Below are 17,613 nucleotides of genomic sequence, written 5' to 3' on the forward strand. Positions count from 1 at the left end.
GGCAGGTAGTGACCGCGGATCCGGATGATGAGACGGAAATAATCAGAAGAATAAGAATGGGCTGGGGTGCGTTTGGCAGGCATTCTCAGATCATGAACAGCAGGTTGCCATTATCCCTCAAGAAAAAAGTGTATAATAGCTGTGTCTTACCAGTACACACCTACGGGGCAGAAACCTGAAGGCTTACGAAAAGGGTTCTATTTAAATTGAGGACGACGCAACAAGCTATGGAAAGAAGAATGATGGGTGTAATGTTAAGGAATAAGAAAAGATCAGATTGGGTGAGGGAACAAACACGATGTAATTGCATCTTAGTTGAAATCAAGGAAAAGAAATGGGCATCGGCAGGACATGTAATGAGGAGGGAAGATAACCGATGGCCATTAAGGGTTACGGAGTGGATTCCAAGGGAAGGAAAGCGTAGCAGGGGACGGCAGAAAGTTAGGTGGGCGGATGAGATGAAGAAGTTTGCAGGGACAACATGGCCACAATTAGCACATGACCGGGGTAGTTGGAGAAGTATGGGAGAGGCCTTTGCCCTGCAGTGGGCGTAGCCAGGCTGATGATGATGATGATGCGCCTCTTTAAATCGTCGCACGAGCTGTCACGTGCTTCATGCCTTTTGGATCTATTTTATGCGTGGCTTCGCGCGCGTTAACTGCTAGTAGGTAGCACTCTTAACTGCTAGTTGCTTCACGCAGAAACCGCAGCCGTGATTTAATGGTTAGGGCGTCCGCCTCGGCTGCGGGAAGTGGTTCGTTTGAAGCCCACCGCCGGAGACTCAACCGGTGAAGAAACCGGGTACAGACGTGACCCTGGTCTGGCACCCGCATTTTTTCCGGGGTGTGTGTCTGGCAGAGGCCGTAAACCCCGCTTTGGCTAGTTGTACCTCAATAGTTTCGAACTCTTCCGGCCTGAACAGGTGGTCCTGGATATGTCGTCACGTGGTTCACACAGAACTGTTATTGTTTTTTTAAGCACGAAGTTTCCGCCTCGCCTCGTTCGTTGCAGGGTTAAATCACGCTCTGTTTTATCAGAATGATTACATGAAAGTGCTTTTTTGACAGCTTTATTCGTTTCGTCTAATGACATAGACACTGTGGTTGCTTGGCAAATGTGTTATAAAACAGGTAAATCCCGGTGAAGGTTGCTGTCAGCTGCTGCATATGGTATTGCTGCTCGATTTCCACTGAAATATTCCTGTCATCTTTGTGAAGTACTTATGCCTTGGTGCTTCTTGACCAACTTACCACAGATAGCTCCTTTCTGCATGTGCATTTTGAGCTCAATTGAATTCTTTCTTATGATATTTCGCAGTGTAAGAGCGCAATGCCTACGGCTTACCGCCAGCGACCACTTATCTTGGCCGGCGGTGCTTCGCCTGTGAAATATCGTGCGGCTTCTTTCTTCCGTAATTACAAAAAAAAAATGTATTAAACAGATGTTAGCGCTTCAGCTTTGTACGTCTTCAAGTAGTCTGTAATCGTGTCGAATTTCAGCATCTGAAAGAAAGCCGATTTGTTAGTCCAAGGCATATTAAACACATACAAACCAATCAAGCAGCATGTTTTCACATGCAAGAGAATACTCCTTTTGCATGATTCATGCATTCTTTCGAAATTGACGTATTTGCTTCTTCTTGGAAATACACTTTCACGAAGTCACTTTGTTCATTGGTCCCTACAGACACCTCTAAAATTAGCATTCGTAAGTTTTCTTTGCTCGCTGACTGCTTCCTCCTACTGCAAGCAGCCCGCGTATCACAGTCGTTCAAGAGCTTACCAGAAAGGCAGGCCAACATTAAAGTTTTGCGTAGAGCCGGTGCTCCCAACGCTGTAGCCGAACTTTTTCATGTCCTTAGTGACGACGTTGAACGTCACGATCACCGTCCCGTTTGATGTCGTTCTCGTAACTGCATCAAAGAGAGAAGTGGCTTGTCTAAATGTCTAGATTGTGACACCAAGTATATGCTTGGCATGCATGTTGATATAGCCCATCTGCTTCGGATGGGCTTGGCTACCCAAAACGTATATATATATATATATATATATATATATATATATATATATATATATATACACGTTGTGCAATGCGCTCTACAACATTCTACTTGGAATTTATTGCATAACTTCGTTACCTCAGAAGTTGGTTAATTAATATTTACTATAATTATGCACTTAAGCAGAATACACAATATAGTGTGACTTACTGCATACAATAGTCAGCAACATGCATTTGGTCGCGTCGTCTTAGAGTGCATCCGCATGTACTCTGGCTAAAGCTGGCTGAGACACCCTGTGTATATATGTGTGTGTGCATATATATACAGGGTGCCCCAGCTAACTAGGAAAAGATATTAAAGATACAAGAGTTCTAGAGAAATTGTACCGACTGCATAGTAGCCGTAGTCATATGTACTTACGATTAGCATTTTTTTAATCACGAAGTGTTACTTAATCAATTACGTGTAATTAGTGAACTTTTTAATTACTGCTTTGAATCGCAAACATATCAATTACAAAGTTGTAGAGCACCTTATATAACCTCCGAATAAAGCATTTATATCGTGCTGAAAGGTCCTGGCTGTTTTTTCCAAGAAAAAAAAAAACAAAAGCCCGCGAAATACGCGAAATACGAAATAGACGCGCACTCGCACGCCGCTACTCGACCGCTTACAAGCAACCATTGTAAGATACACGGCTGCATTCTCTTATCGCCGCATCGTACAAGGCTCCGTAACGCTTATCAATGCGCCAGCGGCGTGTTCTGTTGGTTACCGCGACCATCACATAGCGTGAAGCCGTGTATCGAGCTGCCGCCGCTAGCAAAGCCGTGTATCCGTGGCTATTCGCTTGGGAGCGCTTGAGCAGCGGCGCGCGAGCGCCTATCTATTTCGTATTTTGGATGTCTCGCGCGCTTTTGTTTTTTCTTGCAAAAAACCAACGAGGCAAAGCTAAGCACTAAACAAATCCTTGATTCGTAGGTTATTTGAGGTGCCCAACATCTTTGTAATTGATATGTTTGCGATTCAAACAATAATTAAAAAGTTCACTGCCGAAGAAGCCGCGATAGCCCTAGCACTCGTCGCGGTGCCGAACGCTGCGATCGTGATCAGCGACTCGCAGGCGGCAATCCGCGGCTTCGCGCGCGGTCGTGTCTCGCGGGAAGCGGCCCGCATACTCCAAATTTCTGACGACGGCGACTCGTCATCGCCCTCGCAACCCCAAAATTCTACGGTCTTCCTCCTGGACCCCGGCACACACCGATGTTCCGCACGCGGGAAACGAGGCGGCCCACGCCACGGCTCGAGGTCTCACACGCCGAGCCGCCGCTGATTATGTGGTCGCCGCCCCCGAGAGCGGGGCATCGGATCTGCCGGATCGGGACACTACAACAGAAACACAGCAACAAGAAACACACTGGGCGTGGGGCGATCGCCTAACCACGTTCAGAGACCTCACCCAACACTACAGACTCGAAAGACGCACATTCCCGCCACCGCACGATAAATTGAACAGGAACGAGGCCGTAACTTTACGCTTGCTCCAGACACACACCTACCCTAGCACCGCTATCTTACACCACTGCTATCCGCGTTTGTATCCAACAGACGCGTGTAAAACATGCGGACACAGAGCAACGCTGCGACACATGCTCTGGGAGTGTGCCGGCAACAACGGTAATCAAAGCAGCTCCGTTGGCGACGCGTCCACAATCGCGGCAGTTGCCAGAGTAGGACAAGGCTCGAGCTCCGTTCTTCCCGACGACGCCCCGGATGCGGGAGCCGCCGGGGACCTTCTCCGTAGGCGTCGCCGCCGCTGGGAGGCGGCTATCAGAAGTTCAGAGCTGGCAGACCAGCTCTGGGCCGTCCGGCAAGCCGAAGATGCCGCTCGAGTCCCAGAACTTCGAGCCGTCACCTGAGGCCACCACAAGAACTGCCGTACTATTCTTTACTAAAGTTTCTTCTTCTTCTTCTAATGAAAAGTAATTAATTAAGTAATACTTCGTGATGAAAAAAATACTGGCCGTAAGTACATACGACTACGGCTACTATGCAGTCGGTACGATTTCTCTAGAGCTCTTGCGTATTTTTAAAATCTTGGTCTAAGTTAGCTTGGACACCATATATATATATATATATATATATATATATATATATATATATGTGTGTGTGTGTGTGTGTGTGTGTGTGTGTGTGTGTGTGTGTGTGTGTGTGTGTGTGTGTGTGTTTACGATAGTTGTTTCCACTTCATCATGGTCACTAGAGGATCCTGAGGGAACGGGCGTTCCCTGTGACCCCTGACAAACGAATGGCGGGCGCTATTAGTCTGTCCGTCTTTTCATACCTCCGTGTTTTCATGCAAAGCACAAGCAGATAATATGAGCAGCCACCAAGTACCCTCTCTCGCGGCCATTTTGCCACAGAGGACGTCTAATAGTAGAATAGTCACTGTGGCCCGTTGGAGAAGAGTATACGACTGGTTGTGTTTCGTCTGCTTTCCGAACAAAGCTGTTACCTCTGAACGAAACTGCGGAACTGGGAAAATAGGTGTTTATGAAGACGATATGAGAACTGATAGGCACATAGTAAGAATATATCACCATATTGAGATTTTAATGTAAAACGCTTTTATAATTTTAATGACTATGGTGACACAATGACTATGACACAACACATTTTGGTGTTAAAATAAAGTGAATTGAATTGAATAAGAATGTGTATTGTTAAATACCTGGTACAACCAGTAATAGTAACTGCTGAAATACACAAATGTAAACGCCAAAAATGTCAACGGCGAAAGCTGTATATTCAAAAATGTCCGAGCATATTTACAGAATCGTACATTGATTAAATATTGCAGGGGCGTGTTATAGTCAAATGGATATTCAATAGCGAACAAAAAGTTCGACCGCACTCCTGTAACACGCGAAGGCGAAAGCCTGCTGCACACCTGGTAATGCGTTACGCTATCGAGGTCAGACTTCTTGCGAGACATAACGAGCGGCAGTGTGCAGTACACGTGTACCGCTTTAGGTCGATCCTCCTCAACGACACATGCGCGCACTTAATGCACTACCTAAATGTACCGCAAGCTTGTCGCCACTAAGTGTTACAAATGCGTGACACAAGCCGAACGAGATCACGTCGCGTCCTCTCAGCGGGGGAAAGCAGCACTCGCGCTCGAACGGCTTGCCCCCGCTGCTTCGCACGTCGCACCTGTTTTCTCGCTTGGCAAGCATCCTCGGCCGTGGCGTACTTCCGAGGGGCGTAAGCAGTGTTTTGTTGATGGTCTGGATGCTTGTTTTGAGCGTGTTCTTCATTGAAACGTATGCTGTTCTGTGTGTTGCATGGGGCGTTTCGATGAATGTACGAATTGTTCGCTTCGCTTTGCTGAGCGCTTGTAGCCTCTGCTTAAAGGGAGACTAAAGGCAAATATTAGGTCAAGGTAACGTGATAGATTAGTGCTCGAAAATCTATAAAGCGTCCGTATCACCGTGAACAGAGCCTTGGAAATCGAGGCATTGAGGTAAATGCAAGACACGAGAGTCTCCCCCGGGGTATTCAAGGGTCCGATGACCAAAGCACAGAACGACAGAAAGCTGAGCTAGTTGGTAAGGATTCATTACGTGAGGCGTGCAGACAAGGACACAAGAGTAGAGAAGTGGACAACACGAACGCCGACTATCAACTGAAGGGAGCACTGAGGCGAAAAAAGGAAGAAGACACAAAAGTCATCTGCGCAAGCTCAGGAATGGTATCATCACGTGTCAGCCGGGTACAAGTGCCGGTCTACGTGAGAGATAACTGTTAAGGCCCTTAATCTCTTCCTTATGTCAAGTAATCGAAGGCTGACTCACGCATGCACTTCCACCATTATAGCTATATATGCCATGCCTCTACCATAAGACGCGTATCTTCATTCTTATGCCTGTACAATATCGCGCATTCATCTAACTCTGGCGTGCAGTTACAATCTTGGCAATGCAGGGAAAGATTAGAGGGCGATCCACCGGTTAACGACCTTTTATGTTCCATTAGCCTCTGATTGATACACCGTCCCGTTTGCCCTACGTAGCACTGGCCACAGCTAAGGCGAATTTTATAAACCGCACCCATGCGACAGGCAGTAAAACTGTTGTTCTTATTGTGCTTCACTGGACAAATATCTGCTCTTTTTTTACCTTTTACCTGCTCCTTTTTCCTGTGTACGGCAGCGCATATCTTACCTAGCTTATTGGGAGCAGTGAAAGCAATATTCACATCATATCTACTTGCGACTTTTTAAAGCCTGTGCGACACTGGATGAGTGTACGGAATAGCCACTACTCTTTTTTTGCTATTACTGCTTTCTGCTGTCCACTTCTCTACTCTTCTGTCCTGTCTGCACGCATCACTTCTTTTTTGCATTATGACCAAAGCACTCCTCAGTTAAATTCTGTGACTAGTACTGAACCAATCGTCATAAAAACATCATTGTATTGCAATTTAGGACGAAAATGCTACTTGTCCACTGCTATTTTATTTTACCCTTGACAACGACGCGGGCGGTGGAAAGGTTTCGTTTTCGCTATACTCTGCGCCACCCGCGCTTTTATGTTTCAGTAGTTTCCTTATCGCGCAGTGCTGCGCTGATTTTGATGGCTCGCTAAACTTGGGGCGCTATTCTCGACACGCATGGCGGCTGCACGGCCGTCATTATCCGCCATGTTTACTCTCTGATTGGCTGTCGAGAGGTCACATGCTTTGAAATTTGTGCAGGGAAAGGGAAGTCTTACAAAATTCAATTTCGCGTTTTCATCAAGATGACGAAACGTGACGTGGAGCTGCAAATTTTATGGAATAATACATTTTTTTAGTCCTTGGCAGCTATATTGCGACGTTAGCGCTTCAAAAAGAATGTGAGCGGTAGCGCACAGAAGCCAGTGTAATGCATCTGCAATTTCGCGAATATGTGGTGGCAATCCAAGATATGCGCCATGCCATCTTGCTGATTGGCCGAAGGAATTTCAGCCAATCGTAAACGTCAATTCATAAACGTAAACTTCAATTCGTAAATTTCGTAAACGTCATTTTGACGATGCGTGACGATGCGTGACGTGCGAATGTGGCCGAGATTTTCCGCCATAATTTGTGGTGCGACGAGCCGCGCGAATTATGATAATGAGCAGCCATATGCAATGGCAGCCGAGAGGAATGCGTATGGCCACATTTTCCTCGTCGTTTGGCGCCATGAAAATCTTTTGTTCATAACGCGTGCTCATAGTATTCGCATCGCTCTCGGGGGTGTTGGCATTTGTGTTTGGGGCCATCATTTTTTAAAAGAACGCGTTTGTACGAAATAATATTGCTTGAACATTGCAAACTTCCTGCAACGTTATTCACTTTTCGCTGTTGCATTTCTATTGTAATCAAGTATAATGCCTTTTCACACAATAAAGAATTCTAACGGCGTCTTTCTAATTTACGAAAAGAAATGTACGCAAGGCGGCGCTTTGAAGTTTCCTCCCGTAGAGTCACTGGAAAAAATGTCAGAGTACCGCAAAGGTCGGGATTTGACTGGCAACACTGAGCGGCCACCGCCATATACCTTCCAAGCCGACTGCGTCGCGGGAAGGCTGCCGTGTTGGGAGAGATTGATATTCGGTGACACATCGGGTTGAGTGTTTACTGAAGTACAAATACTTTGTGCCAGGAGATAATGGTTGCTAAGAACGAAAGTAAAATGTTATTTTGTGCGAAGTAATGCAGGCGACGGTTGTTTTGCACGCCGATCGTGTTTACTGCTGGAACTGTGCTTCGATTGTGGGCAGCAGCTTAGCGCTGCTATCGGGAGCTTATGCACGCGTTTTTTTTTTTCCACTTCCGCGGAGCGAGCTACGAAGGAAACATTTCGTCACTTCGATTCGGAATGAGGCAAGCTTGTGCTTTTGGGCATGAACATCGTGGACCGCCGTCGGCTTCTATTGAATGTTTCCAAGCAGGACGAAACTAACACCTGACAGTGTCACAGGCACGTACGTTCATTGTATAATTTCACAAGCTAAATCGGATACATTAAATTTAGTTTGTAAACGGACACCGCGCGTTCTCGACTCTGCCGGGCGACTTCGTCCGCCGTATACGCACGACACACTGCGACTGCCGTGTGCGCACCGGTATTTGGCCGTGATCGTAAGACGATCGGTGCACAGCAGGTGTAAAAACCAACTTCGATGACCATTTTGCGCAGTAAATCTTGTGGAAGGCCAATATGAGCCATTTGCGTGATTACAGCAACCTATATGTACTTCTGGACACGGATAATGAGCGAGAGTTTGCTACATTGCGATTTATGAACGCGGCTGTCTAGTGCGTTCATGAGCGGCTACTCTTCTCAACTTATTTTTGACTGTTTTCTTAGACTGCCAAGATTTGCTGCCTGTGTAAAAAAAAAAAAAAAAAAGCAGGAACGCCCGCTGGTGACACAGTTTCTAAGTTGCATGGGCGATGTATAAAATTCTTGCGCTTTTAGAGCGGTTTATGTAGCATGCATAGTGAGAGAGTGCAACTAAAGCTGCTGGGTGTTCTGTTGTTTTGTATTTCTTGTTATGCATCAAGCACAACATTATTTGGGTATGCACCGTAGCATTTCAACATAAAACATATGTATGCTGACTTCAGTTCATTGCATGTGCTCGGCTTACAAGCTCAAGATTTGAAGCATGTGTTGTGAATATCACCTGGATATTGGTTTCAAGCTCGAAATGCGTATGTATAAATGAGCAAAGGATAAGAGGAAAAAAGGAAGCATTATGGACCTCGTATTGACCATGTTTTTATTGACTGCGATCGTCACGATCTGCGAAAAACAAGTGCCATATGGGTCGAGTGACTCGAGGCGAGAGCGCGCTCACGCGCGCGGAGAAATCATGCGAGTACCTGGTGCACGTGAGGATGCGGAATTCTCGCGCGACAAGTGTGCCTTCGCGTGCCACGAGCACGGAATAACCGCGTGTGTTGAGCAACAAACGCGTACATGTGTACCCGCGTCAAGCGTGCAAGACGCGAACGATCCCTGCAACGGACTCCTATTTTCGTAGCATCGCTAACACCGCGTGCACTTCGCTTAAATATCTTCTAAAACAGTGCCGAAAAGCACAAGCAAGGTGTACTTATACCTCGCACACGCGGGTGTTTTTTGTAGGTTTGAAGTTCTCCCGGCCGATTCTGTGCAACCACGCAGAACAATTTTTCCCGGTCGGAATCGAGAAAAAAGTCTTTCCAGACTCGGCTCGGTTGCTGCATCCGAAAGCGCAGCAGCCAGGCATGATTTCCTTGCATTCAAACGCGAGCGCGACAATCGGAACACACAAAAAAAACATTGGGAACCTGCGCTGCCTGCGCTCTAACTCAGCCGGCCCGCCCGGCGCTCGGAAGGTATATGGCACCCCAAAGTCACGTGGTACGGTTGGGCCAATGAACGCGTCGGCGGCGCGGGGAAAACGAATGCGGTACTCTGAAATTTTTTGCAGTGACTGTAGTAGCAACTGCACATTTCGCGACCGGGCGCAAGGTGAACTGACGATCGCGGCTCAACCTCACACGTTATAGGCAGGAAAGCGGGGAGGTCGCGAGGGAGGGAAGGGAGGCGCCTTCGGCTCCGCCAAGTGCGTACTTTGTGCAACCGCGCCGTCGCGCGCGCCGTATCTTGAAAGGGATCTGCAGATGGCTCATACCTTTACGCGGGCTGTATTCTCTCTGCTCTTGCGTTGAAACGATAGAAAGCACGAAGGTCACTTCGCTCGCTGCTGCTGCCGTGCTTGCTTATACCAGCGTTTTTACAGCGACTGTCCGCGCTCGTGGAGTGTGATGTATTCGTGTTTACTTGTGCACGTTGACACCTCGCTTGTTAATTCAGATAGTAAGCGAATGTTTCCAAGTTTATACGCCCGATAAATTTACTATCCTTCGTATAGATGGCTACTGATTTGCTATCGCAATCGATGCTTTGCCTTTCTGGCGAAACTACAACTTTTTTTAAATTAGTAACTGTTCCTACGCGCCTAGTACAAGGTATATGAACACATGGTAGCCAAGACGCCTTAGAAGTCCATACGTCCTGCAATGGCGGCTTGGGTGGATGGATGAATGTTATGAGCGTCCCCTTAGGAAGGGGGCGGTGGGTTGCGCCACCAAGCTTTTGCTATTATACTGCCTAATGTCCTACTTAGGTTCAACAATAAAAAAGAAAAAAATAAACACTATGAACTCCCACAACCAAATTTTCTGATCCCCTATTGATAACTGTGCTTTTGTACGTCTCCGTTTTTTGTCGTTTCCCTACTTTTCTTCCACCTATCCTCCAATCGCCGCTTACTAATCCCTACTGCGGATATGTTTACTTTTACACTGCTCGCGCTGAACCCAAGCGCTCCAAGGAGGCCAGTGGTGCCTAAATCGACCGCTGGGTAGACGCCTTCACATTCTAATAAAACATGCTCCATAGTTTTCCTAGCTTTACCGCAGCAAGCACATACTTCTTCCTTCTTATATCTCGCTTTATAGGTGCCTGTTCTAAGGCATCCCGATCTTGCCCCGAAACGTAATGAGCTTCCCTCTGAGTTAGCATAATTTGTTTCTTTCCTGATCTCGTTTTTCCCTCTTAAGTACTTACTCATGGCAGGTTCCTTTTCCAGTGCCGCCACCCATGAGATTATTTCAGTCTCTCTGACTTTCCGCTTGACGTTCTTTGTTGCTGTGTTGCCCACCCTACAGGGCGCATACTTGCTGGTAAGCTTCCTAGTTCTTTTCCTCCACTGCGAATCAATGTTTTTCCTCTACAGATACCTCAACACTCTCCCAGCCCATTTACTTCCTTCCATATTCCTCAATCGTTCTTCATACTCAATTTTACTGCGAGCTCCCCTGATTTCAAAACTAGTCCAGCCCGTATCAGCCTGCACAGCTTCATTTGTAGTCTTCCCGTGAGCGCCCAATGCGAGGCAACCCACTGACATTTGGTTCCCATCGAGCCCTGATTGTACCCCTGATTTAAAGCAAACAACCGCATTTCCAAAAGTAAGTCCTGGAACCATTACACCTTTTCACATACCTCGGGGCACCTCATACCTATTGTATCCCCATAGTGCTCTGTGCTTCATTATGGCTGCATTTCTCTTCGCCTTCACTGTTATTGTTTTATTGCTCACTGGCTGGTGGATGCATGGCAGCGCCAGCTACATTTCGCAGGGCCAACTACTCGCCGGAAAAATAAAAACAATTTGCCGTTCGACACTTGTTGGCCAAGTCGTCTATTGAGCCAGCTAACATCACATCACATATACAAAGCACAGAACAGCACAAGTGAGGCATAATTGAGAATATTTGCCGTAACATCGCGTCGCAATGTAACCTAGATACACCCATCTGTATATATAGAGCTCATTCTATAACGGCACGCATTACACTGGTACATAGGAATGGGCTCACCCAGATTTTTAACTAAGTACCATATGCGCATGTCCGTAGTAAAAACACACATATGTTATTTTGGCGTTAAGATAAAGTCAGCATTGCATTGAAATAATTCACAAAAGCCACACTTTATTCTTCATTAACACAACACGCGTGCCACCTGTAGTTTTTCTTATATTACTGAATACATACAAAAACTTAACAGTTAGTGAAAAGGCAGGCATAAAATAAAGTTACTGATCGAATCTTAAAAGGTTATACCATATATATTTTAATTACCTTTCATGGCTACGCATAAGGAAATTACAATAAGGAAGTACAATGCTAAATACGGTAATACAAACTCAGAATATTTCAGCACATCGCCTCGATCAAACTTAAGCAATCCTGCACAGTCAAGTACTCATAATTATTCGTGGCTGCAAGAAAACTGCCTGCGACTTTACATTTTCTTATTCTAATTACATTGTCTGTACTTTTTCAAATGTTTGCATTGGTGACGTATTGGATGCTTAATTTTCATCAACTAATGTTTTGTTCCGCGAGATGTAGTCGCGCTTCAATCGCACGACCGTAATTGATGTCGCTGATTTGGAACCACATTTCACCCTCGACTTCGCGACCACGTGTATTGACCTTGCCTACAATAGTGTACTACACGTCTCTAGGGCTGGCTTGCACGAGTTTATTCTTCTGCCTTTTGAGGCATGCGCCCCCGGTCTAATGGCTAGCCACCGTCGGACATCTTTATTTCGTATTTTAATTTATTTCTTGTGACAACTAGCGATATCCACTGCTCCAAGTTGACCATAAATGATTAGAAACTGACAAACTGCAAAGTTGGTTGAACAGCCAAAGAAAGCTATTCTTTAAAAGTAATCGGTTCAGTATTATGTTTCTGTTTCTTTGATTCCGCAAGAACCATGAAAGCGGAACAGATAACGACGCCGCTGGCGCTGCTTATTCTCACAGGCAGATAAAAGCAGAAAAATTAAAAATGATATCGGCGGTACCTTCTCGCCCCTCGCCGCGAGCCACCACTTTGGGGTCGACGAACTCGGGTCGTCGTCCCGTCAACCAGCTGGTCAACTTGTGCATCGTCGACGACGAATCCGGCACGAATAAGGCGACACTCTTGCGATGCCTGTAATGAGACAGAGACGACAATCGAGTTTTGCACTGAGAGACAGGGGACTGGGGCTTGGCAGTGCTGGAGTTACGCCAATCACTGCAGTGAGGAAACCGCGCTCAGGTTACGGGCACCACCGCCAGCCATGCAAGCCGATTGATTTGAAGCATTTGAAAGCTACGCTTCTGCTTAAAGGAACACTACAGGAAATGTTGAGCCATGACTAGCAACTTACCTTCCTACAATGCAAAAAGAAAGCCAATCTTACAGTGACAACTGGCTTGATAACCCAAAAACAACACAAGAACAAAAACATTGACAGTCACTTAATTATTCTTAAGTCATCTGAATGCGAAAATATCAGGACGTCTCTAAGATATCACAATAAAAGATTTTTTTTTTTTTTGCCAACCAAAACACATCTGGCCGACTGATGAAGCCGCATGCCGTGGCATTTGTATACAGTAGCGACGCTTCCTCCTCTTCACTACTACCATTTCCCAACATGTGCAATACATGTGTGCACACGTTGCATCGTATGATGCTGCACGTGGACCAATGGTAGCGCATGGCGTGAGGTGGCTTGATGCGACGTCATGACATGACTAGTGACGTGACGTCATACATAAGCGTCTCAGAATAAGCTTCACTTCCAATTAACATGTGGGCGTGATACGCGAAGTCATGCATTGTTACGCGTCCTTTCCAACTTTACCTTAATCCACCTTGCTCTAATTTCTACCAAGCTTAATCCACCTTATCAACTTTAATCCATCTAGCTCTATTTTGAAGTCACCTTACTCTAACTTGTTCCAACTTTAATTCCCTGTATTTCACTTTAATTAAACTTAATTTCTTTTAACTCACATTAGTGACCCATAATTACTACTGAATAATGTTGCTAAACCAATTACTATCTTTTCTTTTACTACTGACTTCATGCAAGACGCAGTTGATGTTATATTGCTCTTTGGTAGCAGTCGTTGCGTACAGCGCCGGCTTTTCTGCTTCATGGGACATATAATGCTTTCGAATTAAAACGGATGGCACCTGCACCAACCCTTCTGTGACGTCACGGATGTCGACGGCGTCCGCTCAGGCCTAGCTAACTTTATCTCTGTGTAAATGGACTACACTGTGCTCCATGAGAGCCCAAAGACCAAATCTTGAAAATGTCATGAACAATTGCAACGCTACAACGGCCAAACGCGAAATATATTTGTGATTTGCGTCACGTCACACTGACGTACCAGTGGTGTGGTTTAGGTGCGAAATTCAAAACAAACTTTGGCTTTCACTTTTTTCTTCTACTAATCAAGTTGTTATTACAAAATCAATGAAAGCACAGTGCCGAAATAATATTTCGTCAGTATAAATTGAGATAATGTTTCCCTTTAGCATCCCTTTAATAATCTCGTGTAACGGAAGGCTCCGTCAGAGTTACCGTCATTTGTGGTTACTAGAATGACGCAAAAACTAATGTGTCTATCGCTTTCTGCCAATGCAGCTACCGAGGCAGGAAGTTGAACCCTAGCTGTTATGGCGTGTAACGTCAATCGAGAACTTGAAAGAGTTAATTGCGCTTGGTTGTTTGGATTATTGCTTGCGTGCTCGATAATTATGTGATCAAAAATGTAGAATTTGCAATCTCTCAGTACTTATTAATAACAATGTATTTTGACAGCCAATGATTATTATTCCAAACGGCTGATGACGATCTTCAATAAGGATATTCGGTGCATTTTCACGTTGTTCGCTGCCTGTACTTAATAGTAAACACAAAGCAGGCGCTGTTTTATCCAGCGTCACAGCACTGCTTCTCTTTACACGAATACTATTAAGAGATAGCATTAATGTGAACAGCATTACTTGCCTAATTCAGCAGCTTCCGCCACACACACACACACACACACACATACATACATACATACATATATATATATATATATATATATATATATATATTCCCGGCATCCCTCCAGGTAATCCATAACCCATCCATGAGAATTATTACAAGCAGTTCACGCTTTGCAAATAGAAAATCCGTACATGAAAACAACATCCTAACCATTTCAGAACTCATCAAATATAATCTACGGATTTTATTCTGCAAATATATGACTAAGGACCTACGATCGATCTGCTTCTCACCTTGTGATCGGATAGCTCATAGTAACACTAGATTCGCAGTCAATAATAATTTCCGTCTACCTAAGGTGCGAACTAACTATGGTAAACAGAGTGCGGAGTTTTTCTCGATGTGGCTTTGGAATACTCTGCCACATATAATCAAAAATGCATTAATTTATACCAATTTAAAAGAGAACTAAAAGCATTATTATTAAATACTAGACTGATACTGTGCATGTCTTTTCTCCTATTTTTATCGTTTCTTTATATTGTCACGCTGTTAACAAGTGTTCTTATTACTCATATTCTATAAACATGTTTTGATATTACTCTTAGCTCTCCCTTGTACTACGGTTGTTTTAAACATCGTATAGCATTATAAGTGTCATTAGCAGAAGGTCCCGATACAGTCTTTGACTATGGGACCTCTTTATGTATATTACGCACATGTAATTTTCTGTATGTTTACCAATAAATTTATTATTATTATTATTATTATTATTATTATTATTATTATTATTATTATTACTATTATTATTATTATTATCTGTCTATCCATCCTCTTACGCCAACCCAGTGGCCCCATTCCTCTACCTGCTTGGGCCTCTAGGTATGTGCTCCTGGTCTCGATCCCGTCGGTGTCGTCCCAGTGTCCTCATTCCAGCCTCGTGATCATACGCTCGTCATTCCGTCGTCGTTAACGACTTCTACGCCAACCCATTCGCCCAAATTGTCTAATAGCTTGGGCCGGTAGGTATGTATCCGTGCACGTGATGCCGTTGTGGTCGTTCAATCGTCTTCAAGCTTCGATATCTGACTCGTCATGCTGTCTTTGTCACACCGACCAAGGGGTCCAAATAGTTTGGGTCACTAGGTGTATGTTCAGGGTCGTGATGCCGTCGTTGTCATTGCGTCGTAGTCATTCCAACTTTGTCATCCGACACTCGTCATGCGGTCGTCACGCCATCGTCTTCCCACGACTGTCATCAGGTCGTCGTCGTCGTCGCACGATCATTTTTGTCTTGTCATCACTTCAGCAACGTGATCCCATTTTGCCCATACAGTCGTCGTCATAGAACCTTAGTCGATCCATCAACGTCATTCCCAGTTCGTCATTCTAGCGTCATCATGCTGTAGCCATTCAACCGTGATTACACCGTCGTTGTCATGGCATCGCCGTCAATGCGTCGTCGTCACACAGACGCAAGCTGCCGTGCATCCGTTATCGCACCATCGTCCTGATGCCGTCTCAGTCGTGCGGTCGTTGTCTTTCCCGCTTCTTCATCCGGTTGGTATCATAGTGTCACCGTCACCATACTGTCATCATCGTAATTTCATTGTGCTTATGTCGTCGCCTTCACGTTGTTGTTATACCATCGTCCTAAATTAGCAATCGAGATCTCATTGTGGTCACGTCATGGCCATTACACGCCTTGGTCGTTCCAGTTATACTATTCCTTCTTCCTCAGTTTATCGTTACTACGTCAGCGTCATAGTCATCGTTATGCATCCATGCTCATGGACGACCTTAACGGGTGCCATAGGAAAGGGGGACCATATCAGAGTATGTGGCATCACCAAATCAGCGAAAGTATTAGATTACCACTACGTGTCATAAATAAACGGGACTTCGGGAACATGGTCTGTCGCGACATTGCTCAATTGTTATCCGCATTACCGTCCATAGCCATCGTAAGATGAGTTCTGCCGTTAACTTTTAAAGCAAAGCTGTTTATGGCTAGGATCTGGTCAGTCAGTCAGTCAGTCAGAATTTATTTAAGACAACGAAAAGGTTGTCCAGGGTGACGTGGCAAAAGGCATACTTTGCCTGACGAGGCCACGCCACCCGGATGACAGGCGGCACCACAGGCTACAAAAATCAAGAAAGAGCATTACATAATAGAACACACATTCAATATTTTTTACACAATACATAAGACATCCTTACAAAACACAGGCTTTCGGCGGAAAAACAAACAGCATACTTCAAAACACAATTCGACCATAGCAGTATTTACAAAACACACTAGTGATAGGTATACGTTCAGTTTTCACCTTTAAGGTTCATTTATGAGCATTGCTTTAATTAACATTTTGTATTTACGTATAGAGGGAGTGTTGCGTACAGTATCCAGAATAATAGGGTATTGATTAATTAAGTCAGGAATTTGCCATCCTAACCTCTGAAAACCGTAATTAGTGCGTACACGAGGTGTTTCCATACATTGTTTCCTAAGTTCGTATGTGCTAAGTTTAGTGTGATAGGTGGTTTCGAAGGTTATTTTGTCTAGTTTGTACTGGCGTAATATTTCCAGACATAATTTGTATGTGTGCAGTTTACTTATTTCTAGTATTCCATAAGACCTAAACAAGGGCCAGCAGCTGCGCAATAATTGTATTTTCCCAATAGCTCGTAACGCCCGCTTTTGAATTGCAAAGAGGGAATCTCGATTTGTTTTTGTCGTCGTTAACCATACAAGGGAACAGTAGCTTAAACGGGAATGTATTAATGAATAGTATATTTGCCGTTTTATGGACGCCGGGAGATATCTCAATTTGTTTAAAATGCCAACCGCCCGACAAAGATCACTTCGAAGCTGATCAACATGCGAATTCCATGAGAGATTTTCTTGAAACAGAACACCTAGAAAACGAATTTGCGAGCACTGTTTCAGCTGAGTGTTTTCAAAGTTTAAGTTTAGGTTGTCAGGAGCTTTTACACCTTTTGCTCTGAAGAGAATGTATTTGGTCTTACTAGTATTTAATTGCATCTTGTTTAGTTTTAACCATGTACTCAAGCCGGTCAACCAATAGTTAGCCTTTCTTTCGAGCGCATAGGGGTCAATACCTGAGAAAAAGACATTAGTGTCATCAGCGTACAACACTAGGTTTTCGCTGC

At 44.8% G+C, this 17,613-nt stretch overlaps 1 protein-coding gene across 4 annotated transcripts in view; it reads right to left on the reverse strand.

Annotated features, from left to right (window-relative positions):
- Positions 1-1,046: 1,046 nt before the first annotated feature.
- Positions 1,047-17,613, reverse strand: part of LOC126526291 (B9 domain-containing protein 1-like) — an 85,722-nt gene continuing 69,155 nt past the window's right edge. For all 4 annotated transcript variants that reach the window (XM_055068123.1, XM_055068122.1, XM_055068124.1 and 1 more), the window contains 3 exons: positions 12,469-12,599; positions 1,783-1,912; positions 1,047-1,502 (listed from right to left, as the gene is read on the reverse strand). In XM_055068123.1, the coding sequence (XP_054924098.1) occupies position 1,502; positions 1,783-1,912; positions 12,469-12,599 (262 nt within the window). In that variant the 3' untranslated portion in view covers positions 1,047-1,501. The remainder of the gene's footprint in view (positions 1,503-1,782; positions 1,913-12,468; positions 12,600-17,613) is intronic.

This window comes from Dermacentor andersoni, chromosome 8 (assembly GCF_023375885.2).
Source record: "Dermacentor andersoni chromosome 8, qqDerAnde1_hic_scaffold, whole genome shotgun sequence".
Lineage (NCBI taxonomy): Eukaryota > Metazoa > Arthropoda > Arachnida > Ixodida > Ixodidae > Dermacentor > Dermacentor andersoni.